At 39.5% G+C, this 26429-nt stretch overlaps 1 protein-coding gene across 1 annotated transcript in view; it reads right to left on the reverse strand.

Moving 5' to 3' along the window:
• Positions 1-24818, reverse strand: part of slc6a9 (solute carrier family 6 member 9) — a 70615-nt gene extending 45797 nt beyond the window's left edge. The window contains exons 1-2 of the mRNA XM_026312714.1: positions 24726-24818; positions 13446-13756 (exon numbers count right to left, since the gene is read on the reverse strand). Coding sequence (XP_026168499.1) covers positions 13446-13475 — 30 coding nt within the window. The 5' untranslated portion in view covers positions 13476-13756; positions 24726-24818. The remainder of the gene's footprint in view (positions 1-13445; positions 13757-24725) is intronic.
• Between the last annotated feature and the right edge of the window lie 1611 nt (positions 24819-26429).

Raw genomic sequence — 26429 nt, forward strand, 5'->3', positions numbered from 1 at the left:
ACAGAGGAAGAACGATGCCGGTGGAGGGGACAGGGGGGTGTTGAACTTCTAGTTTAGCTGGCCGGAGTAAAGTGGGGGGAGGTCTGGAGCACCCATGGGGTGCAGCCAAACTCTCTCTCTCTCTCTCTCCCTCAGATTGTCTCCCAAGAGATTAAAGTGAGGAGACAAAAAAAGTGAGGAGCCCACAAGTGAGGAGTCTGCACGCCTTCCACCGGACTCCCTTGCCCCCCACACCCCTGCCCCTTCTGTCTGTCTCTCTTATTTCTTCCGTTTGTTTTCAGAGGCAGCTGCTGCAACTCTGCAGACCACCAACAACTTCCCTTTCAGCGGCACTTGACTCTTCCAAATCCTCGTCCGTCTCTACACCCTGACATTGCCAATGCCTCCCACCCCTCCTCTGCTGTGTCACACCAAGAGGCTCGCTAAGCCAAAACCCTCCTCTTTCGCCTCGTCCACGACATATACACAGAGTTACATCCTTAGAAATTCAAGCGCTTCCCTCCTGAGCCTGTGTTTTGTTGCACACATTGTTGTGCCTGTTTGCCACCATATGGCTAATGGCTATGCAAAACAAAAAGAATGAGAAGAAAGCAAGGAAGTGAGCCTAAAAAAAGGTAAAAGTGTATCCACAATAGGGGTGTGATTGAGAGATCAACAAAAACATCACTCATGCAGCAGAAAGAGAACTCTGTCGCTCAGTGTGTCATGCAGTGTTGATTCTCACTGGATGTGTTACGAGTAATGTCAAAAGCTGACAAGCTATTGGCTCTGAGCCTAATGGGTGTTTGATAGCCGGGGACAATGGCCACTGCCGCTTGAGTGGAACCCCTCGAGTTATGTTTAACACGGGACGAGCAACGTAGACAGAATGCTATTCATTTGTCTATCAATTCAGAGGATTAGAATCTCAGAGTGGATTCAATAATGAAATCATTACCATATACCCGTCGTATTCAGTGTGCTGAGAGGAAGTACTAAGTACAATGAAAACAAATTATCCCAACAGTCATACATGCTGACACATTTAGAACAGATAAGTTGTTGTTAAGAGGTATTACTGCACTTGCGAAGCCACATTTGTATTTTTACTTTAAAGTAACAGATATTTAAAAAACATTTTTAATGCTCTAATTTCTTTAATAATGATGAACACTATTACTGCAATTTCCACAGGAAAACATGATGGCGACCTCTCGACAGCAAGAATATGAGCTTTGATATTTCTTGTATTTGGCTGAGCAAGATAAAAAAAAACTATTTGTACAACCACGTAAATGACTAATGGCAATTAAAGTATACAGACGATTCACAAACGTGTGACCAGCTTATATGTCTGGTGCATGTGGACTCCCATTGCAGTACATCATGCAGACCCTTGCGGACATAAAGAATGAACTGGTCTTTAGAGTGCAGTGGTGCTGTAGCTTAATTCTATGGAAAAGTGGTTTATAGTCATTTCTATATAAATAAATTTCTAAGTAGCTCTGCCAACACTAAATGCTTTGTCATTTTGCTAAGACAGATTTATACTTTTGCATAAAATATAACAACCAATCCCACACATGTATCATTCAATCTAGGTTCTCTCATAGTTTCTTCCTGAAGTCACATCCATCCATAGAATAATGCAGACAGGTTTCCCTAAACTATGGCAGATCATTAGCTCCTCCACAGGGATCCAGCCACTTACTAGCTCTGCGTCAGAGGGGGCTGTTGGTCTCAGATAAGGTCAAACCTAATGAAAGGATTAACAAGTGCACCCACACACACACACTCACACCCACCCATGCACACACACTAAACAATGGTTTAAACATGCAGGCATTAAGTTAGGGGACAATCTGTGAAGACTGTATGAATTTGGTGTGGACAAACATCCTAAAATAAATGCTTGTTGTGGCTGCAGCTGTGCTGTTTGTGGATTAGGAAAGGACTTGTTTCGTTAACTAACTGCCCTATTATGTTAGGTCATTTAACTCTAATTAGAGAAGCACAGATGCTGCTGCTGCTGATAACACTAACTTGTTAAAGTTCTCACCGGTCTCTTTGTATGTGTGCTTGCTAAAAAATGGCCTGTGAGGGAGAATAACAAAGTGCACACTGTTTTACGCTGCAAATTCAAGGTTAGAAAGCCTGTTGATGGTCTTGACACCAAGCACCTCACCTGTTCTCACACCCTGCACCTGAGTGCAACTCCACATCCACCCACTGCATACATGTTAAGTCTCTATTGCACTGATGGCTGAGGATTTGTTCAGTTTGGGTCTACAGCTAATTCCAGTTAATTACAACAACTGTTCTGCATTACTGAAGATCACATCTATTTTATCATAGCTGTTTTGGCTTCCCTTCACACTAAGCCAGTGTATCGAATGGCAAAATGTTACTTTTGCAATAAACAATGGTCTTGTGTTGTGAAGACACACGGCACAGGTACTGCAAAGCACCAACGTTAAGAAGCCAACTCTGTCTTGCCTAATGCTTCTGCAAAATAATGATTTGGCTGAAGCTGAAATTATTATGCAGCTTGTTGAAGAGTCAGCAGTTAGCTATTATAAAACTTCAATTTAATGTTTGGATATTGTTTGGATATCACTTCAGTTTAAACATAAGAAAGAATCAAACTTTCAAAATATCAAATTCAAATATTACAGTCTACAAGTGCAACAAAGCAACTGCAGTACTTTGGAAAACTGGAAGAAGCATTTAAGTGGCACTGCAGTTTTGTTTCAACATCAACAATAAATTGTAATACTAAACTAAAAAGTTATAAAGTGCACAGAAATTTCAACATCCCCATTTCCTTGAACAGTGCAAACTCCATTTCTTAATCAATCTCTAGACCATGTAATACATTTCAAATGTGCAAAAATAATCAAGGCATCTGTAATTTTTTCCATTGTTTTCCTACTATGATTTTTTTTTTAATGATCCAAACAAATTTAGTGTAACTGCCATTTTCTGTTACTTGTGAACGACAAGAAGCCACCAGCAATGTTCAGGAGCAGAAAGACAAACAACCAGGAGAGCAGTGTGCAGATCACTGATAAGGTCAGAATGAATCTCCTCCTTCCTCAAGGCATTTCTATTAACTTCCAAACACATCAATCAATCAATTACAAGTAAGCCTGAGGCCAAAATCCTGATCCTAAACTCCATCATTGAACATACAAAACAAACAACAGATGATGACTTTTACCAGTGTTTAAAGGGAGAGCAAAGAAAGAACTGCAATCAGATAACAATGTAGGGCAGGGGTGGTCAACTCCGGCCCCTGAGGACCATTGTCCCACTTATTTCCCAACTATCCCTGCGCTTTCAACTTCTCATTGACTGAACACACCTGATCCAGGTAATCAGCAGTGGGTAGGGCTGGGCAGTGGCCCTTGAAGACCGGAGTCAGCACCCCCCCAGCCTGATATAGGGTTTACTACTGGGGCAGCTCTAAGCAAACTCTATGTTAATTATGTTAAGCAGTTAAACTATACTTTGCCTGGAGGATGGTTAAAAACTAACTATTTAAAGTATCTAAACTAACTATTGCACTTTTTTCAGTCATTTTCTGATAGTGGTGTTGATACAGTTGATGGTTGCAGCACTCTTCATAATTTGTCTTATATAATGTATTTTAAGTAAATAAATAAGTGTGATTATGTGATTGTAGTACTTGTCATAATTACAGTTCCTCTAGAAAAATCTCAATGCGTACCTATGACTCTATAGTAATCTACAACTACTTAGGTAGTATTCAGGTGTGTTTTGAACCGTGAAGGAGTTTGACGGTGCATGAAATATAATAGAACACACTGCAGGTTGGGTGGGGAGGTGGCAGAGGAAAACAGGAAAAAGGTTAACAAAAAGACACACCACTCAATCATGAAGACACAAGTCAGAAGAAGAAACTAATCCTTTCTTTGAGTTCTGTTGATTTCATGTGGTCCCATTTCTTTCTTTTTTTCAAAGCCCTCTTATCTGTATTGACAAATAAATTCAAATATCACTGCATACTGATAAAAGACATACCTCTCCGATGCCTTTCTTTTCTGGGCTGAGACAGCTTTGTGATCCAGAAGGTTAGTAAAAATAATAAATAAATAAACCTGGTAATCTACTAAACTTTAGAATTATACAGAATATTGTTTCAATCGGTCCTTCCACAGTCTCATGTGATGGCCATAAGTACAAGTTGTACAAGACTGTCTGTGTTAGGCCTGTAAGGGATGTTTTTTTCCTTGTTTCCTTGTAGAAACAGTAGCAGATGGCTCTTTGAATAAATCTGAAAAAGCTTTCAGGATTGTTTGCTGTGTATGTAAAAAAAAAAAAAAATTAAATATGTAAGTTTCCTGATACTTGTCCAAACCACTTTGCACTACTCTCTTATACCTAAACAAGTACGATAGTTTGTGCAATCCACTTTAAAGTGAGCATGCTGATTTTAAACAAGACAGTCATACATCAGAAAGCCCAAAGTCCAAAGCAGAGGTCAAACAAACTGAACTTCAACATGGAGAACGGCATCAAAACTGACCTTAATACTGAATCTGAAAAGGCAATGGTCTTTTCTGCTGGACCTCATTTTTCCCAAGACAAAGGGATAATTTTAAGACGTACTTGTCTTCTGCCTGTAGCAGCCTATTCTGTATTTTTTAATGAATTTAGTCTTTCACCTTGATGAGGAGATGATGTGAACTATTTGGGGGGAAACATGATTTAATTTTGAGGCTGAGGGCAGGTTTAATTTTAATGGCTAAAATTAAAACATTATATTCTCTCTCTTAAATATCTAATTAAAAAAGAAACTGCTGTGTATAATATTGTCATCCTTTACAAGATAAGATCTAGTCTAGATTTTTACTCAGGCTATTGATATGACAATGACATTAAGATAATATAAGGGGCTTTAAAAAAATCACTTTTTTGTGTTCTTGGTGATATTAAGGAGTAAATATATGTGCTTTTTAAATAAATTCTAAAGTCTCATGGCATGACTTCTTGTCCTTTCATAAATGGATCAATCTGCTTTTACACTCAAAGGCATCTGACAGTGTGCTTAAAAATTAGGTCTGGTCTTGTTACATCCCTCTCGATCTATATATCTGTCCCTTGCAGCCATTAGGTTAATATCTCTTCACCTCTCGTTAGCTCGGCATGCCTGTGATGTGACATCTCACGAAAGAGACCTCAAATGGAAGAAAGCATCGATAAGCTTGACTTTTCTCTTCCCTCCTGAGGGGATCATGTAAAAAAAAAAGCTGAGAGGTCAGGGCAGAGCAGTTGAGAGAAGACATGATAAGAGAAGTGAAGTGAGGACAGGATGAAAAAAGTGAAGGGAAGAGCAGTGAAGAGAGAACTTCACAGGCTTGAGATTCACAATAGGAACACGCACCACAGGAGGCACAGAGCTGAAGAAAAGGAAAGAAATACAAAAAGCTCAGTTTTGCAACAGCAGGTTGGCTTTGTCCAGCGCAACAAAAGAACAAAATGTGTTGAGGCACAGCTGGAGGGGAAAAAAAAACCTTTCTTGTTCAGTCCAAAACAGCGAGCTCTTTAATTGGGATCAAGGGAAAGTAAGTGTGTTTCATAGAGGAAAAACAGGGAAAAAATGAGCTGCAGGGAGAAAAAAAACCTGAAATGAACAGAAAGATCAAGAAGAGACCAAAGGGAGATGGAAAAGAAGATTCAAATGATCGAGTGTAAGCGTCCGGCAGCCCAGCTGACCTGATGCGAGCATGTCCTGACCCGGCTATTGTGGACACTCAGGGGAGAAAATAAATGATGATAGAGAGAAAGGTAGGAGGCTAAAAAAAGAGGCAACAGAGAGACATTTCTTACGCTTGGTTTAACCTGAAGTTTCCATAATTTCTCTACCCACAGCCCCCAACCTCCTCATCCCTCACTGCTTTGGCTGGGAGGGCCCCAGCTGTTCGGTCTGTATAAATAGCGTGAAGCTTCGGCTCAGACCCCGGGGGACAACAGGACTCATTGGAGAGAAGGCATGGGAACAAATCGGGCCGGAAAAAGCACACAACATACACATTTTGACAAACATATGGGACCATTGCTGGGGATGAAAGTGAGGAACATGTGACTAAAGTTGGCCTCACGTGGCAGAAGTCACTGTTGCGCTTGAAATGTGACAAAAGAGGAAGAGCAAAAACAGAGACAGAAACAGATATAAAATATATCTTCATCATTCATGTAGTAACTTATCAGCAATGCATTTTTTTTTTGTTTTTTTTGTAAAGTGCCTTGAGATGACTGTATTGTGATTTGGCACTATACAGATACATTGAATATTTGTCTCTGAGTGCCAATTTAAACAAGAGTGAAAGAAAGTTTATTCTGTCCTCTCAAAATGTGTTAGATTTCTCCACAAATCCATGGCAGAGAATTAAAAATAAAAGGGTTTATCACTTAGGGTTATGTCTATATCACTACCTTATACAACTTTCTCAAATTGAGTGTCAAAGTGTCCTTTTCAAAAAGAAAAAAATAAATAAATCTCAACATTCATGCATTCAGGGAGTGCATATTAAGATGCTAAGAGAAGTTGGAAATCTGAAGTCTACATTTACATGACACCTGGGGAAAAAAAATCCCAATGCCTGAACTAAAAGTACTCTAAGGAATGTATAGATTCAATTCAATTCAATTCATTTGTATACCGCTATAATGAAATCACAATAAAAGCAAAAACCCAACAAATGAGCAACACTTGGCGACTGTGGAGAGGAAATACTCTTTTTAATGGAAGAAACCTCCAACAGAACCAGAATCAGTTTGGGCAGCCACCTGTCGTGACCAGATGGGGTGAGTGAATAGAATTGGATTGAGCAACAATTTTAATATTATTTTTATTTTTAATTAAACTCATTTTAATTGCATAATTTCACTTTCTGTTTCTAAACTATATCATTGCTACATTTCTTAGACTTCTACATTAATATGTGGGTTTTGGGCTGTTGGTTGGACAAAACATGCAATTTAGGTAATTGTTATTTGCTAGTCTAAATATCTTTCGATACTGGAGTAGTTTCCAAGTTAGGCACTTTTCTCATCTAATGTATAAGTAAAATAAGTATTTCAATTAAATAAAAAAGATTCAAAGTACTGTGAATAAGCTAATTTGACGTTAAAGAACAGTTCATCTCATACTTTTTATTATGTGGGGTGTAATTTTAATGTTACAATAGAGTTTTGAGGTTTGACCCAAAAGCTAGACACAGACAAAGTGATTGAGTCAATGCTGACAAGGTTTTATTGAGGAAGAAAATAAAGGAGCAGTACCAGGCTGAGGCTGAGAGCATGGTACAGGATACAGGAAGCACACACACACATGGAAAATACATCTCTTCAAACACTCACTCAATTAAAATGCCACCTGGGCTCAGTGAGGAAAAGTGACAAAAATGATCAAAAGCACAAAACACTGGGAATCACAGACAAGCAACCAAAATAGTTTCGAAGTCCAAAAATCAAGATCCATGTTCAGGCCTGAGTGGCTTACCAATAACCAGAGCAGGAAAACTAGTCAACTGACAGAGCAGGAACAGGAAGATGATGATGTAGGTACCAGATCTGATGATCAGAAGTTAAAAAGAGGTCAGAGCAGGCTAATCAAGGGATTCAGAGTAATTTAGGAACAGCAGAAGGGGAAAAGCAGATCAGGCAGGCTGGGTCGAAACAGTGTCTGGTGGCAGGTTATTAGAAGGAGTCAGGTGGGTTGGCCGATCAGGGTGAGTTACCGAGGAGAAGACTGGAGAAGGTGAGGGGGAAACAAGAGATTATGTCTGAGACAGGTCCAGGTTCAGGTGGGCCAGTCAAGTGAGGAATAAACAGGAAACAGTGAAGGGAAAACAGGAGACCAAGCAGGTCCAGGTTGTGGCAAGAATGCGAGCTTCAGGCAGGTGGCTGGTGAACTCCAGCTAAGATGAGAATAAATTCAGTGAGACTTATTATGGCAAGAATGACTGTGGCAGGAGTCCGTCTAGCCAGAGACGGCCTGGTGTACGAATGACTTGGCAATGAGGGGAAAGTGACAGGGGTGTTGGAAGAGAAAATAAGATGCAAGTAAAACCAATTAAGGGGGAAAAAATTACAAAAATAAAGGATAATAAGGGAGCAGCCAGGAAACAAGTATTACAAAATAAAAGTAGTTGACAGGAAGTAGGCTGAGGACATGACAGTTAAAATAGCACTAACCACGATTTTAAACAGCAGATCAAAAGACTGTGTGTAAGAGTGTAATGGTTCGAGCCTGTGTCTTCAGTTCAGGTAGCCATGGTTGAGTGTAGAACATAGGGGTTAGGGTTTCATGAACCTTCCACACACCAACCTTATAAAGCCTGGTTGTACATTTGCTACATATATTCATCCATGAAAATATTACTGATAAAACACACCACAAACGAGGAAATCCAATTACTAGTCACTACCGGACTATAAGTTGCACCAGAATATTAGGCGCTTTTAGCAAAAATGACCTTGTTGAACAGAAAAAAACATATATAAATCGCTTCGGAGTACAACTCACTTTTCTAATTATACTAATTTTAGTCTAAATTAGCCTATGATGCAACCCGTGTGATCACTTTTCTTTTTTGATGTCATTATTTTCCAAATAACGGCTGTTCTCCAGCAGAGCTGCACCTGGATCTCTATTGGCCATCATGTTCGACCAGAGTCAACATGGAACTTTTCCATGTTTTAAAAGCCAAAAAGTCATTAGTTTACCAGTCAGATTAACCCGACAATGTCAACGATTTCATGTCTGAAAGAAGCTAAAGAGATGAGAGAATGGCAAGAAAAGTGGTAAATAACACAGGGGAGGTGTGTAACCAAGCAATACAGGGCTGTCCAGCCCTGAGAAATGCAGACCCCCCCATGTCCCAGGCTTATAGCTGCCATTCAACACTCCCAAACACACAGAGCCAGGGAGCAGGTTGGGTTCAAGCGCAACAAATGACCTAAATATGGTTCAGAAAAGGCCTTTGAAAAGAGTTCAATTGGAAACCGTTAAAAATTATAATAATACTAAAAGAAACCCAGGGAGATTTAAGAGTCCCGTTGTGTGTACACAATGGGACTGTCCATAATTTCAGTGACTTCAGAAGAGGAGAGAGAAAAAAATGTTTTATGGAGTTGCAGGGAGGAGATCCATTAAATCAGAAAAAGAAGTGTTAAGGAAGAAAATCAGAAAAACGAAATTTTCAGCCTGAGCGGTTTTTCCAAATGAAATCTAAAGGTCCGAAACACAATGAACTCCTTTTTTTTTGTGTGTGTTTGTGTGTGTGTGTGTGAGCGGGGAGTTGGTTGGTGGTGGCTTACCTTTTAGAGAGTGCCCAGCAGTGGACGTGTTTGGCATTTGTGGCCCTTTGTGGTCCCTCAATTGTGTGTTCGCCACAGTGGCTGTCGTTGGGTGCTGTGCCCTGTATGGCTGCTTGTAGTTTTTTTTTTTCCCCCTTTATTTTAGTTGGTCATTTGGAGGTTGAAATCGAAAAGAGAAATTATGTCTGACTTTTCTCCCACCACCTGCCCTTATGGCTGTTTCATGCTCTCTTGGTTCACATCTGCTTGTTGGCCCTTCACCGCAGAGGCAGTCAACAAGGTAGCTGAGCACTGCCGTTAACTAAACTGGCCGACATGCATGTCAAAGCACATCTTACATATGGAGAGACAGAGACAGGGGCAGAGAAACAGTCTAGCTTCATCTGTAATAAATGTATTCATATTAAGTAGAAGTAACAGTGTACTGACAATCCAAAGCTCCAAAGGGAACAGACAATTAAAAAAAAAAAAAAAGTTACACTGATAGATGTACACAGGAAATGACTACAAACAAACCAGGTACCAGAATCAAACAAGTTTTTAAAAAAGCTAAACATATCCCTACTGCGACCATAATTATCCCCTGGACCTAAACACATATTTTTTTAAATAACATTTTTAAATAAAGTGGAGCAAATAAAGCAAGTAAATACTTTTTTCTGCTTTAATCCATCTAAGTGTCTGTCCTGCAGTATCTTCATGTTTTGTCTGTCATGTTTTGTTTTGTCAAATATGTAGAGTATGTGTTTATGTGTCGGTTTACATATCTGTAGGTAAACATGTTTAGGCACTGATGTAATATTAGAATGTATAGGTGTCTCGTCCCCTATGTCCCCCTATGTCACTGTGTGTCTGACCTCGGGGAGGTTGTGGCTCTGGGTTTCCTTCAATTGAGTTTCCCCTTCACAGCCTACAGCAAACATGAGTTACACAACCGCTGGGAAATGGCATCCACACATACAAAGATACTGAGTGACACGCTGTTTTTCTCACACATGCACCCGCACACAAACACACAAAGGCTCCCCACTAGGAGTACACAGACCTGTGGGGTAATGGTTTTACAAAACCACATTCGTTTTTAACAACAAAGTGTGTGCTGATGTGTTGGTGCACCTTTTCCAACATGACTTTCATTACATACCTGCCACATGCAAAACTTACAACCTGCATATATGAGGAAGAACATTTTTGCAGCTCAGCCAGAAGCAATTATTTTGTCAAACAAAATCAAATTTTAAAAAATAAAATATCAAAGAAAGATATAATAAATGCAGATCCATCCTTTACTGTGCTTTGTCAATCTAGAGTTGCAAAGCTGCTCTTCTTTACCACAACCTTGTGGCTTGAACATTTTGCTGCATGACTTTAGTGTTTTCATGTGAAAGCAGTCATATCAACTGTTGCTAATTAACATCTCTACTGTGAGCACACTGACATCAGGCCAAAATTCAACTTGTTTGTTGTTGGGCCAGAAATGTCCTCAAACTGCTGTACTAGGCAATGATTCTCTGTGAGGGGACAACCTCCATTCTGTACAATGTGAGCAGACTGAGCCATGGTGTGTGCAGCTAGACATATGAATACACTGCTCAGAAGACAAATAAGCAATACCTCAGTCCAGCTCCTACTCCTACTCTTACATCTCCATACATACATCCAAACAGCAGACAATGAGTGGAAAAGAAATAACTAAAGAGTAAGTAAAAACAAAGAGACAACTATCCGTGCAGTAAAACCTTGTGCCAGGGCACCATCTGCTCATCCGCTCAGTGGAAGTGGTGGCTTCCAGGGCAGTCAAAGACAGCGCAGAAAGATTGAAGAGCTGGGGCTTCTTTTGACTGCTGTGAACGAGCACAGGAATTAAAGTTTGGACAGAAACAGTGACGGCAGAAGGCTACCAGCCGAGCCAAGCGGTAGCAGGAAGCAAGTGCCTTGTGTATCGTGAGATTTACGTTGACGGGTCCATCCACTGACCATCTGGGCCAACATAAATAAATTTAACCAGACTGTAAAGAAAGGGCAAGGGCTTAAAAAAGTAACACTATGTTGAGAAAGCAAAACAGGAAAAGGAAATTTTTCACTCTCAAAAAGAGGTAAAGTGGGTAAAGACCAAAGCGAGAGGCAGAAGGAGAGGATGGAATGAAAAAAAAAAAAAAAAAAAAAATACGTGACACTTGACGATGGGAGAGCAAGGGTCTAAGATTCTGCAATCAACTTTCTCTCTCTCTCTCTCTCACTCACTCACTCACAAACTTTCTTTTATTCTTTGTTGATGTCTCTAAGCCACAGCTTACATCGCTGCCTGCCACCACAAGACAATGATCCCAGCCATGAGAGCTGACCAATCACGAGAGGTGAAATGTGTGTAATTGTGCATGAGCGGTTGTCCATTGTCATTGCTGGAGTTGTTGTACAATATACCTGCAGTTCTTTGGCATGTTTACTGTTATAGATAAGATGTGTGTGTCTGTGTCTGCCCAAGTTTTTTAGGGAACAAAGCACCCACACATAAACTGCATAAAATTAAACATAATTCAAAATTAGGGCGAAGATAAAAAGAGTGAAGAGTTGTCAAAACCCTAATAATACAGTTAAACTACTGCCTAATGCCAACTGCACAGTTTGCTGTCACACAGTAAGATACATATTTTTTATATAGCATCACTCAATCAGACTCAATTAAAACTTTTAACAAAACTGAACTTTATTAAAAATACTTTTGACTATGCTGAATTATGAACCACTTTTTTTCTTCAAAATGCATATGTTGTTTCAGATGGTGCTTTCAAATACAAATTGCTTCATAAACTGAAAGTAAAAAACTAAAACCTTATGATGGTGAAATATGAAAAGAATCCCCAATTTCACTGCACACCACAATTTTCTTCACCAGATGAAGTGAAACCTTCAGGCAACTGGAAAGGTCACAGGGTCAGCAAAATTGTTTCCATGGAGAAACAATTGAATTTCACCTCCTCTGACTTTCATTAAATTACTCTGAATCTCATCGAAAACAATATCTAAACTCCTTCTAGCTGTGCCTACCTAAAGGAAAGCTTGAGTGGCAGTCTGTCACTGAGCTCAAACCTCATTCTGAGAAGAAAAATCAAATCTCCATTCTCCAACCACCTTTAAATGTTCTGAGGGAGATGGGGAGAGCAGAAAAGGCAGATAACGCCGCCCCTCCTTCTTACCTTCAGACGGCACAGATGCACATTAACGTGGATATGCATCTCAAAAGGGACACAGCAGGGAAAAAAATGTCACTGCGGTGGAAGGCAAGGCTTCAAACACACCAAAATGTCACAGGAGAGTTCTGAGTTTGTGTTTAGCCCCGTCTCAAGATGGACTGAAGAACTTAGATAGACTTAAGGCAGAGAGGGAGGGAGAAGTGACCTGACTGCCAATGATACCAAACCTCTATTTAAAGCTTCACCAACAGCAGAGGCCCGGCATTTACCTCTTGGGCTCATCTCTTATACACAGTGGTGAAAAAAACAAACACTGAAAACATATTGATTTTGTGTTGCAGCTGTAAAGGTCAGATTAAACAGTTATGTGTGATGAATACGAGCACGGGGAAACATTGGGGACTTTTGGGACAGTGCTCAGATGATGATTTGTGCACCATAATGAACAACATGCAATGACCACTGAACTCAAATACCAACACAATGATCGCTCAGAAAGACACTGCAGGCTTATTATTCAATTTGAACTTGTATGATTCTTTGTTGTTTTAAAGAATAACATGATAAAAGCAATTTGGGGCAAGCTGTAAGCCACATGGAAAAAAAATAAAAGGGTCTCAAAAACCACAGTAATTTAGAAAATAGTGAGTAAAATCTTACATGTTTGAGAGTTTTTTGTTTTTTAAAGCAAATGAAAGCAAATAAGCCTGATGGAGTCCTGTGAGCGATCACCTGGCCTCTTCTGCTCAGACTGGGGAAAAGGCAGAGTGACTTGTTCTACAGCTGCATCCCAACAGTGAACTCAGAGATGTGGCTGCATCACTGTATGACACCTCTGTGTGTTTATTCAATTATATACTTGTGTTAGTGTTTCAAAAACTGCCCGGTGTGTGAACGTGTTCACCGAACAAAAGTGAAACTCACCAGGATCCCGGCAAACTGCTTCTCTTCCATCCTTCAGGACCTCGTCAGCAAAGATCCCCTGCCACTCTGCTGCCGTCTCTCTGCCTCTGCTGCCTCTCACTCTCTCTTTGGGATGGACTGGTCCGCCTCTTGCTATCAGTGTTTGAAGTTTGTCTGAGGTGGCTGAGGTTCGCTTGAGTCTTCACCCCGCTGTGTTGCTCTCTCTATCTCGGTTCCCCCTCCTGCCTCGTCAGTGTTGTTTTGCGAGTGTAGCGTGAGTGGCGTCGCTGCTTTGTGTTAATTCTGCCCTAATCCAGAAACTTTTCTATGCTCTGAAAAGAACATGTGACAGGCAGAGAGGAGGGAGGGAAGTGAGGGGTGGGGGGAGGAGGAGGAGGCAAGGCAACACTTTTTAGTTACTTGTTCCCTTGGTCACGTTCAAAACAATTCCTCAGGCTTTGTACCTGCTTTGAGGTAAATGCTAAACAAGTGTTTGTGCTCTGAGAATTCAACAAGCTATCAGGTGAAAATAAAACTTATAAGGAATCTGTAAGAAAAGATGTAGAGAAAGAACTCAGAAAACATTTAGTAAGAGATATGCATTTTGTAGCAAAGCAGCTGCCATAACAAAGTGCCCTTTTGTGTAAGGAGATTAACTGTTAGGGCGACGTTTGGACTACCCATTGACTACTGCTGTGTGAAAGCCAAACTGGAAAAAAAAAAAGCCAAGATTTAGAAGAAGCTGGCAGAAATGCTTCTGATAGAGTGAAATGTATCTAAAACGCTCAAGTTACTTCACTTTCTTATATCTAGTGAGTAGTTTTTGTTCGGTCCCTATGAGAGTCCAAGCTCTAGGTAAAATCTAAGGCTATTGATTATTTCATTGCAGAATAAAGTGCAGGTTTTTTTGCAGCAATCACCTGAGTCTAAAAACCATCAGCAAAAAGGAAGAAATACCTGACACAGTTTCCCACAGCTCAAGGTAACATTCACATTTTTCTTCGTGTTCAAGCAACGGCCTATAAATTACAAAGATATTTAGGTTCCTGTGATTTAAAGCAGTGAAAAACATCAAATCCTTACACTGATGAAAAATGAGTCATTTCACCAAATGTAGATGCTGACAGATTTTCCATTGATCTATTTATTGTTTTGAAATCTAGTAAACGCATTCTCCATCCTCTGATTAGATCATTTGTTTGGTGCTGATAGATTACAGCCCATGACTAACCTTAGAAATATATTAAGTAAAATGACATAAGGGTATCCATCAGTTCATCTCCACATCCTGTAGTCACTTGTGTGAGAATGAGAGGGACGTCTGAGCATAAATGAATGAATGAATGAATAAAAGCCCTACATCATATATTAAAAGCATCACACCAAAAACAGAATGTGTCTAAATTGACTATTCAGAGCCACTCATTCACTGTCTCCTATGAGCAGACGTTGACAGGATTTCAAAAATACCCTTGGGTATTGATAAAACGCAGCATCCTGCACACAAATATAAAAATAAGATGACAAGAAACAAAACTAGGGTAAACTGAACCTTCCCATCCACATTATGTAAAAATTACTGGAAATGCCAACTTCTACATCAGAAAAGGGAAGCAGTGCAAAAGTGAGAAGACTCCACCAATGTTTTTTTTACAAGTCAAGAGCAGAGCAATGCCTGCTGGGCAATTCCAGGAGTAGTGTTGAGACCTGATGTGTTCATTAGAACCAATGAGATGTATCCAGACATTTAGTTTAGTTGTAGGCAGAGGTTTTATTAAGTCCAATAATACATCTTTGAAATAATTAATGATGAGTTGTTTCAAAGTGATCTCCGCTTTTGGGGTTGCTGGTTTGCTTGAATCTAAGGAGAATACTGTGATTTTAGGCCACAAAGCTTTCTAGCTGATGTTTGATACTAAATTTTTCAATTTCAGTTGTTCTATCAGGTGAGTCAGCAAAATATTCTCTAGTTACACATCCTCAAGTCTAAGGACCTGGTGATGCTCTCTGTTTCACATCATTTAAAAAATGTGACATCTTCAGTTTTAACATCATTGGTTTTGGACAGATTTGTACTTTCCGTACAATTATTTGATAAATCAGGAATTAAATATTATTTGCAGCCACATTTTCAACTAAATCATTGGCCATACCAGCACCAAAATCAAACAGAGATGTAACTCGAACAGCAATGTGGTTAACAAGAGGGGCTCAGGAGGTGTAACAGCTTTGGAGCAGATTGGGTTGTGGATGATCCAGGTGTGAGTAATGGTAGGTCTGAACGATTAATTGCATTTGCAATTAAATCGCGATTTGAAAAAACGCGATTTTTAAACCGTAGAGTGAGATTACACTCCGTCAAGTGACATGCGAGAGTTTAGCAGGCTGCAGAGGAAGAATAAAGTTGGCACGCTACACTACAACTTAATCTGCTAAACAATGGCTTCAGCATCGACAGAACCCGACACTGCGGAAACTGCTTTAGTGTCAAAGAGGAGCAGTAGGTCCGTAGTATGGAACTATTTTGGTTTTAAAAAAGAAGAAGCTGCACAGCGTCAGGTATTGTGCAAAACCTGTCTTGCTACCTCACGGGGGCAATACTACTAAACTGATTCAGCATTTACAAAAACACCACGAAGTACTGTATGATAGTTGCATGGAAAAAATGCTGTTTATTTATTTAAAGTCTGTCTGGTAACGTTCATAGTGATTAAAAAGTGCAATCCACACGTTTACATGTTTATTACAGTAACTTTGAATTACTTCAATGTGGTAAAGCCACAAATTTGTTTTTTTTATATTTCTTCAACCTACACTTTAGTTTGTGTGATTTGTTACTGACTTTTATATTAATGTTTACACCAGGTTTATGTTCATTTGTTTATTTATGTTTCTTGTAAGTTTTACATGCTTACAAGGCCGGAAGTTCAACAAATCAGTCATTATAGTACTAATGTGATTGTAGTTAAATTTAATTTAATTTATATCAATTCTTGCATCACAGGATTTCATTGTAACATATAGGCCTGGTCTACAGAAAAGAACATTTATGTTTAATCTATCTAAATATTGTTTTCTTCATACTTCAGTGATTTATTGCTTGTCATTGTTGAAAAATACAGAACAGGAAAATCTTTGAAAAAATAATCGCATTGTAAATCGCAAGCGCAATATTGGTAACAAAAAAAAAAAAAAAAAAAAAAAAAATCGCAATTAGATTATTTTCCAAAATCGTTCAGCCCCATGTAATGTTGCTGCACATCTGATAATACAGAGAGAGACTACAGATGAAACATACATACCATGGCTTCAGAAAATTCTCAGGCCCTTTACTTTTTGCACACCTTGTATTTTGCCAATCAATATACACAATTAAAATTAGCTTGGTTGTGCACAAGATGCACATTGACCAAATCGGGCCAGAGCAATAGGACTACACAGCTGACACTGGAAAAAAAAGAGAACAAAAACACTGGACAAAAAAGGGACGAGAAAAACAAACAGAAATGAGCAACCACGAGGAGGGTCAGATGTTGGAAGAACAGAAGGAAATTGTGGCAGAGGTCACACAATATCAGTCATTTGGATTTCTAAAGCAGAATAAGCCACAGAACAAGATATGCAGGTAACCTGTGCCAAGGAAGACTGGAAACACAGCAAATCTTTTCCGCCATTTGAAGAGGTACCAAATCACCAACTACACAGATATTCTCTTGTGCCAGTCTTCTAGCTCTAACAGTAAAGCTTGCAAATGTGCCACCCCATCGACAGTCAAACCCCAGCAGCTGTGTGCAGTTTGTGTAATAACAAGCCAGTCTCAATGTGAGATGCTATCGCCATGCCAAGGCATTAAAGTAAATGACTGATTAGAACCATGACAAAGCTTGTAATTTTTTAGTGTTCAGGATGCTTTCCCTGATGGTTGATCATTATGCCCCTGGGAAGTGATAATGTGCTTGAAAGATGTTTATTCAGAATGTAGAGCTTTACTTCTGCAAGCATTCCCAAATTACAGATTACAGGTGTCCAAAGAACCATTAGTTGGCATCCACTATCTCCATCTGATTCGTGTATCTGTACAACTTGTAGTAAGTGCTGAAGGCAAGTGCAAATTCTTCAAGAGGGTCATTTGTAAAGCCAAGTACTAAACCAAGTACTTTAAAACTACTTGCAGATGATTGTACATGTGTCATAAAAATAATGTTATGATTGTGTTTGCATTGTTTTGTTTTTGAAGGTTTTTGCAGAATTTAGAAGAGTTGCAAGATCTTGACAAGGCTGCTTTTAACACCTTAAACCAACATGGCCCACATTTCATTCAGATCTTCAAGTCTAAATCTAAAAGGAAAGTGTAACAGCTGATGCTTACTCAGGTTGAAACTAGGGTATGTGTTTTTTTCTCTTTTCACTGTGCCAAACCACAAAATGCTGGAAGTTCTTATTTCCATTTCATTTTGATGATTGTACCGATTACACAAAGATGTAATGTCAAGTACTGAGAATTGGATGTGCTGATATGTTGTCTTTTTTGACTGGCCATTTCCCCTTGTTTCACTCTTAATGCTAAGATAAGATGACCTACCAACCTGTGTAAAATTAATGCAGTCTAATGCAACAATCCTGTTTAGCTCACCCATGGAAGGATTAGTATCAAATTACCTCCTTAAGTATATTTTTATATTCCAAGACACATTTAATTTACTCGTCATGTTTTATAAAAACAGTGGATATTTTGAAATTTACCAACTTCTTTAATTTAAACCTAGGGACACCCCAGTGCTTACCAGCATCCTTGAAATAAACCTGGGAACATTTCAGTGCTTTTCAGAACTCGCATTATATAAACCTGACTCATGTTATCATTTGCTGTTTTCTCAACAAGGATATCAGGATGGTGGCATTGCAAGTGGCTTACTTAGCATGTTCGTGGTACTGCCAGTATACTTCACTTTTACCAGGCCCTACCTGCATATCATGTACTCTTTGTCTATTTTATTTGTCCCATCAATGGTGCTAAAACCAAACTAGATCCAGACTTTGGACTTAAGGGTGGCTGGGGCGTCTCGTATGCTTTGCAAACTTCTGTCTGTCATTCTCTCGCTGAAAGCTTCTTCTTCTTCTTTGAATTGGTAATTTCCGCTCCAGTTTCCTTCATTCATGTGTTTAAGTGCCACCACAAGCAGCCACAAAGTAGCAACACTCAGAGCTTATTGCTGAATTTGGCACAACACAAGAAAAGATTATTATTAATGTTTGGATCACAGAGTTTAGATCAGATTAAATAGCAAAGTAGCAACACTCAGAGCAGGGAAATCTGTTTACATTTGAGTGCCTTTTATATTTTGCAGCCTTTTGGTCAACTTGTTTTAAAAATGCTATATAAAAAAATTTGATTTGATTTGATTTGATTTGACCCAAGTGCAAACACAGAGGGCAGTCAGGCTGCCTCGTCTGTTGTAGCACAGTAGCACAAGTTATTATGAGAGAAAGGGCTAATTGTGAGACCTGGCAAGAAACCCAGGCAAGGATAACTAGATGCAGAATCAGAGTCCAAACAGGAGTTGAAAACACACTGGTAGCCCAATCTAATCACTCCGGGGGCATAGGAAAGAGGCAGAATCCCAAAAAACTGGCAAAGGCAAAACATAACTAAGTTACAGGGAACATTGGGAATACAACTCAGACTAGAGGGAGCACATCAGTTCTGCCACGAAACAGCCAGGTATATATAAACTGAGGAGCTGATTAGTGAAGTGGACTCCATGTGTGTGAGTTAGGCCAAAACAAGTAGGAGTCTTTAATTACTTTCCTTTACCTAACAGACGGATGCAACACCAGCCTCCTCTGCTCACAGTCTGAAGATTCACACTGCTTTGTGGAATCGCCTTGGCCCCCCGTCTGACATGATATACAACATGGTGGATTCTGGACATGACAGCATCTTTCATTGCTGCCCATATTTACAATACATCGTCATATTGTTGCACTTGCTGAGCAGCTGTGTCTATTATTGATAGTGTCAATATGCAGCAGCAATGATTGGGACTCAAGCTCTGTTACCTATTTGTGTACACTGCACAAATAGGTAAATATGACTAAGAAACTGTGATTGTACTGAAAGAAGCAATAACCATTCTTAGGCCTTTGTTCAGCACCCAGCAAACAGAGCCAGCCACGTTGGACTGCTGAAAAAATATGAATTTTTACAATAAAACAAGCAGCGGGAATGAGCAGATAAGGGATTTTATTATGATTTGCACAAATCAAGATTTTTTGTAACTGCTATGGCAAAAGATTTAGGAAGGGCGGAGAGTGCTACAAAAACACATACATAATCTATAGCAGTACAGTTACCAGTTAAAAAACTCTTTCTTGCCAAACTAAATACTGCAATAAGATATCTGAATACAGTAGAAAAAACTCTTCAAAAGCATACTCAGATGATAATGAATGAACAGATGCCACATACATGTATGCACATACCCAAGCAGGGTACACACAACAAATGTCCATACTGATACTTTGAATTATTGCTGAATTTGGCACAACACAAAAAAAGATTATTATTAATGTTTGGATCACAGAGTTTACTACAGATTAAATTCGTCAGTCTATGTCTGTCAAGGTTTGTCTTTGGTGAAGTGACTTCTGCCATGGGGTTAACAGCTGGTCAGTTTGCTTGAATATGTAGCCTCATGCTCATAAATGGTTTATTGAACAGGCCAGCCGGCCAAAGTCTCAGGGACCCCAGGGGTCAGGGGCCCCTAGACCTGAGAACCATAGAGTAACAGTTTCTTTTGGAAAGTCAAACTAATGTCTACAAATTGACTGCAAAAACCTACAAAATGAGAAAAAATGATGTAGAGCTCTAAAAAACAACACCAAAGACAGAAAAACTGTAGCGATATGCAAAACAACCAAATTAAACACAAAACAAATAAAATACATTACTAAAAAGTAATGGTTGATAAAACACACAAAACAACCACAAGAAAACACAAACTGACTACAAGTCATTTGGTTGTTTAATCTGTGCATCTTGTACTGAGGAGTGTAAGTGGGGGTCTTTTACAAGTGTCCAGGGTCCCAATGTCTCCTAATCCAGCTATGCTGATGCTAATATGCTTAGATTTACCGTATTTTCTGGACTATAAGTCACACGAAGCAACTTATATATGTTTATTTTTATTCAACAAGGCTGTTTTTGCTAAAAGTGTAAAAGAAAATTCAATTCTCAAAGTAATCTCTAATTAAAATAGTAACCTTAAATGTCCTCTTCTATATATAGCTTTGAGTTACTACTCTATGTATACTTAAATTACTAAACAATGACTTTGCCAGTTGCTTTAGTTATTTCTTTAGCCACACACTAGTTTGTGGCTAGAGGGCTAGAAAATGATCTAAGCAGCGTTGTTTGGTCCCATTACGGGACCTTATCGGAGACTCTTTATTTTCTTCACATTTTACAGGAAAACTAAAGTAACACTATACCCATCACTTAAATGCAGATGAAGCATGTTCTATCTCTGTATTAGTGGCATTGCCACCTTCACCTCCCGGTATTGTTGCCATATTTGCAAGGATCAACTTGCCGTACGTTATCTTATTTACAAGAAATATAATTTCATGTGTGTATGGAATCTACACACTAGAATACGCGATACATTTCGTGACATTTTTGTATCACGATATGTCATATTTTGATACACTGTCCCATCCCTACTGTCTTCAGTTCAGATATGAATGATCTACAGTATATAGTAGCATCAGAATAAACAATGAGTGACTGTACAATCCCCCTCAGATCCACACACTGTTTCAGCATCTTTTACATCACTATTTTTAGCAGACAGCCATTTTAGCAAAGCAGGGCTGATAAAGCCACTGTACTGTACCTGTTGAGCACCAAACAATTAGTGAACCCCTGAGAAAACACAATGGAGGGTTAACTAGGTAACAGCTAAATATTTCCCTTGGGAGTTGGTCGACACCAACCTACAGCTAAAAAGGTGAGTAAATATTGCATGTCGTGGGTTGACAGAAACACAATTCTAAACAAATGCTAATATAGCCCTGTACTTGCTGAATGTGTAAAAACATAACTGATTGTAACTGAACTTTAAAATGTGATAATATCTCAATGTTGTTTACAGTTTTTTTCTACTTGAGCTGACAAAAAACTCCAATGATGAAGGTTTAAAAGAATTATTCACATCATAACTTCAGTTGTACTTATTCACAGTGTTTTCTGCTGCTACAATATAACTCAAGAGCCTGGAAAATACGCACTGAGGTAGTATCCCAGTACATAATAAAATTATACATTAAGTCAAGCACTGCAACTTCCATGACACTTTCAAAATAAAGATTAATAAATACCAACATACAGTGTAAATAAAAAAAAAACTACAATTTTACCACTGCACATTAAATAGCACTGCTATTACTGCAAACTCATGCATGTTAACATCTATTCTACAAGAAAAGAAAACACTACATAGCTGAAATATCTGTGCTAAATGATATCTTGTTAGTGCTGAAAAGGAGACAAATGAGTGGACATATCCCCAAACCATCCAACCAAATGACACTTTAATTACTCTGCAACGCTAACAGGCACAGCAAATCAAACACGGCCACTATTCACAGGTAGTAATGTATTTCTTGCTTTATGTGTTTTGACCCATTGGTAGTGCTCCATTCAAGGGAGAAAAATACAATAACAAAATAAAACTGTGTAACAATACATGTGCTGGATTCTACATAACAATAAAAAAAAAGAAATCAATAGACCATAACTTAAAGATATTAAAAAGTGTCAGTACATTAGGCGATGCAGTTTTTTCTCTTTTAAGAGAGGGAGAAAGAGGAGAGAAAACAAATTTACCATAATTGACTTTACCTTCATTATTTTTCTTCTGAATGACATGAGGAAGCTTTTACTTCAATGCCATATGTCTTACTCTGTGAAGATGAAGGACAAGGACTGGGTGGTTTTCTAACTGGTCTGCTTCTGCTGGCAACGTAAAATATTTATGCTCTGATGCTGTAGCAGGCAGCAGTCTGTTTAGACAGTATACAAAACATTCCTGAGGTTTCATAATTGAAACTGAAGCTCTACAACATACAGAAACTACTTAACTATGCTATGGGGCCCCCAAGCGGTTAAAAACATAAAGAGACACTTCATCTTGTTCCTTTATGACCATTCTCCAGTCTCCTGTTCTCCTTACACTGGGTTAAACAAAAGGCCTTTATGCATAACAGCAACACCAATATTGTGTTCAACTCTGAAGATGTGTTAACTAAAAAATGTCTATTAATGAAAGAGATCTTTGACACCATAATATATCTTATATCTATACTCTACATACAGCTATATTATTTCTTCCATGTCCTTTTCTTTTTCCATCCACGCTTTCAGTGTGTTTTGCCTAAGCCCCTCAGCTCCTCTGCCCGAGCCCCACAGCATTTGGACATTCCAGATGTCCAGACATGTCTGAACTAATGCTTCACAAAAATAACAATGAAATATCTGAGACCCTGTTGTACAAACTGTCTGATACAGGCCATGGGAAAATTCCACCCAAACAAATATCTGATGCTATTATAAATGCAATATGCTGCAGTGTAAATGCATCACATTCCTAATCATATATACTTCCTGTCTGAAACAGCTGGTTAAGTAATAAATCATCTTTGATACCACAGGTATTTCAATTTGCTAGTCCACATGATTTGTGTCCCAGGCTCCAATTATAGGTAATACTGTATCTGAAGTTTCAGTATAGAGTTTGGGAGGATGAATGGACAAGAACCATATTCAAATTTCATGCTGGGGAACCAAATTCTTTTCACAACCCAGGCCAAAAACTAACTCTGGCTATATTCAACAATGACCACAATCACAACCGTGTCCTTTGAGTTTAAGTATTGGTGTTGCCTAATCTTGAACACGTTTAGACAATAGGGCAGCAAAACAAGCTGTAAGCACAAGATTTACATATCACCATCATCAGCTGGCTGATAACTTTGTCAGGCTGCTGTTTGGTGCTGGGCGGGTAGCATGCAATTGGTTTGTCTTTTTTTTTTTTTGTTTGTTTGTTTTTTTGGGGGGTGGGGGTTGAAAACAGCTGCTTTCTGCTGCTGATAACAAGGTTAGTAAAAATAGCAAGAACTGAAACAGTACATCAGAAACCAAAACAAAAACAGAAAGACAGTACAATGCTCTATTAAGCTGGAGACAATAGCAGTTTTAGCTGTTTTCTTGGTTTGTCATCTACAACAGTGCACATTATAATTTGATCCACTGTGTGTACTAACAGCTGATGACAGCTCTAGCCACCTCACGGTGGAAGTGAGGCACTTCACTTCTGCATTGGCAAAGGTTTCCTCTCCTTTCACTTCTCTGCTATTGTCTCAATAAGATGGCCTTATCGCTGTTAAAGGTAATTCATTATTTCTAGTGTGGTTTAGGAGCCCCATTTTAATAAAGACATCCCTACAGACCGCCATCACAGCCCAGGTACTATGGATGCACTTTCCTCCAGAGCCCATCACAGCTGACTTTCTTCGATTACTAGCAGACCTCAACTCACTGAGCTTATCAGCATGGGTACATGAAGTACAGTGTAGTACTGGTGATACAACTCTCATGTCAAGCAACAGATGGTAGTTATTTCTAAGCCTGCAGTCACTGGTGACTTGTTTCAGTCCTTTAAAAGTTTGCGGTGAGTGTAATGACACAAAGTGCACCTTGGGTTACATGTTGTAACATGCTTATTGTGGTAATGTTCATGTGGCAATAAACAGCAATATCTGTCTTCTTGGTTTTTCTTTGTGCTTAGCAAAATGGTATTTAAAGGTAAAGGGGCAGCCTTTGTGCTGTGGGCTGCACTACAGTCCACCTACGGCTAGTTCATATTACAGCTACTCTGACTTTTTTTAGAAACACAGTTTGTGGTGAATTGTTACGGATGTATCGTACAGTTTCTGGACAGTGAAAGCCAAGCACCCTTCGTAGAGCCCTTCATCTTCACCTGCAGCCACTTGTCCCTGCTCACACTGACAGCAGCAGCAGCCCGCTGGTTGTTTCCACAGGTCTAACATTAGTTACATGACCTCGCACACTGCCTTTTAAAATGACTCAGCCACCTTCATTAGGACACATGCTGAGTGTTTTAGCTACACGCTCATTCACAGCGAAAACCTGAAGCAAAGTTCATTTTCCCGCTGATATTCAGTTCAAACCAATTAACTATCAATATGTTGTGAGTGTGTTTTATCAGGGCATCGTCTTACCGTGAGGGTGAACTCTTCTCTTTTGGCTCGGCTCTCTTCTACATATATGGTTGTTTTCCGCCAGAATTAGTTTAAGTGGAAGTTGCATCACCTTGGTCTTTCCTTCCTTCTTCGGTCACAGCTTATGACCCCGCCCACTTTTCGTACCCCGGGCCCGGGGCAGTAACATGTGAGGGCTGTCCGTCCACACACACACACACACACACACACACACACACACACACACACTACCTATCAGGCGCTGCAGCCTGTCAGCCTGTCTGTTAACGCTGCCCGCTCCCTGCTGGCCTACACAGTGTTTGGCTTTTGCTTTCGATGCTCTCGGTTGCTACTTGATTATTTGGAAAAGCAATTAGATGTTACTCCTGACTAATTCAGTGTTTTCTTTTTAATATAAAAACATAAACAGCATAAACAGCACGAGGCTGTGGATATTATGAAGCTGGATTAAATGTCGACGTGGTGAATTTTAGTGTCTCTACCTGGCAACACGTGCTCAGCGCAATGAATGAATGAATGGATGAATGGATGGATGGATGGATGGATGGATGTGTTGCTCATGGTTGTGTCGCGGTAAGGATCCCTCACAGGAGCCCTTGTGATGCTTTGTGATGTGTGTGTGTGTGTGTGTGCAGTCTGGTGTGATTTAATCCGATCCGCTGTGCTGTGTGTATTTTGATGATAATGCGAATTAATGTAAAGGCGGAGGTAGTGAGTCAACGCGATGATCCAGACAGGTGTGGGAGCCGAGCCTACAGTATGTGCCACCGGTGACAGATGGCAGCTTCGGGGCGACCAGTTATGTGAGAATAGTGGATGTGTGAAGGATGGTAGATGGAGCTGAAGATCCGTAATAGCACTCCGGAGGTTTAGGCATGCAGATGCAGGCTTTACCTTGGTTTTTGGAGCGATCAGGTTGTAAGGCTGTTGGGAAAGCCGAGGAGGAGACACGCATGCAGGCGGGGTGGTGGTCAGAGGCTGGGGTGAGAGGAGGGAGGTAAGGACGGCAAAACAATGCACAGCATGTAAGGCTCAGTTACTCCACAAAAACAACACGTTTGTGGATTTTCTGATCTCTCTTTAGTTGTTTTAAAATGAAAAACTAAAGTAATTTTATGTAAATTACTTTGCCTGTTGTCTTGAGCACTATGGGAGGTTATTTCTATGAAGTAACAGCCTAATACAACAAGATCGGAAATGAACAGGCTGTTACCATGATCCTGGCAGCCCTGAAACAATGGTAAAATGTAGTGTATTCTTTACAGCAACTCCATGTTTCTTTTACAAAGTTAATTTTGTTCATAGGAAGTAGAGATTAGGGTGGTACATGCAAGACTTTTACTTTGAAAAACGTATAGTTATAGTGGTACTTTCACTAAAGGAAAGGGTCTGAATATTTATTGCAGCACTGTCTCCTTAATTTCTATCAGAAAACATAATTCATCCCATGTTTAGCAAAACAAACCAAATTCTTGAACATATAAATGAACAAACCAATGCCAAACATCAAAAACACCACTTCCTTACAATGAAGTACATATCACAAGTACACATCTAGCAGGCAGAACCATGTGTACAACGGATGCATAACCCAAATGTAAAGAGAATCAAATGCCATCAAAGAGGCAAGAATATGCAGAGATGAAAGCACTTTGTGCTTGTTGCTTGCAACAGAAAGAGACCTCATGCCTCAGAGTTCTGTGG

The sequence above is a fragment of the Mastacembelus armatus genome, chromosome 17 (assembly GCF_900324485.2).
Source record: "Mastacembelus armatus chromosome 17, fMasArm1.2, whole genome shotgun sequence".
NCBI lineage: Eukaryota > Metazoa > Chordata > Actinopteri > Synbranchiformes > Mastacembelidae > Mastacembelus > Mastacembelus armatus.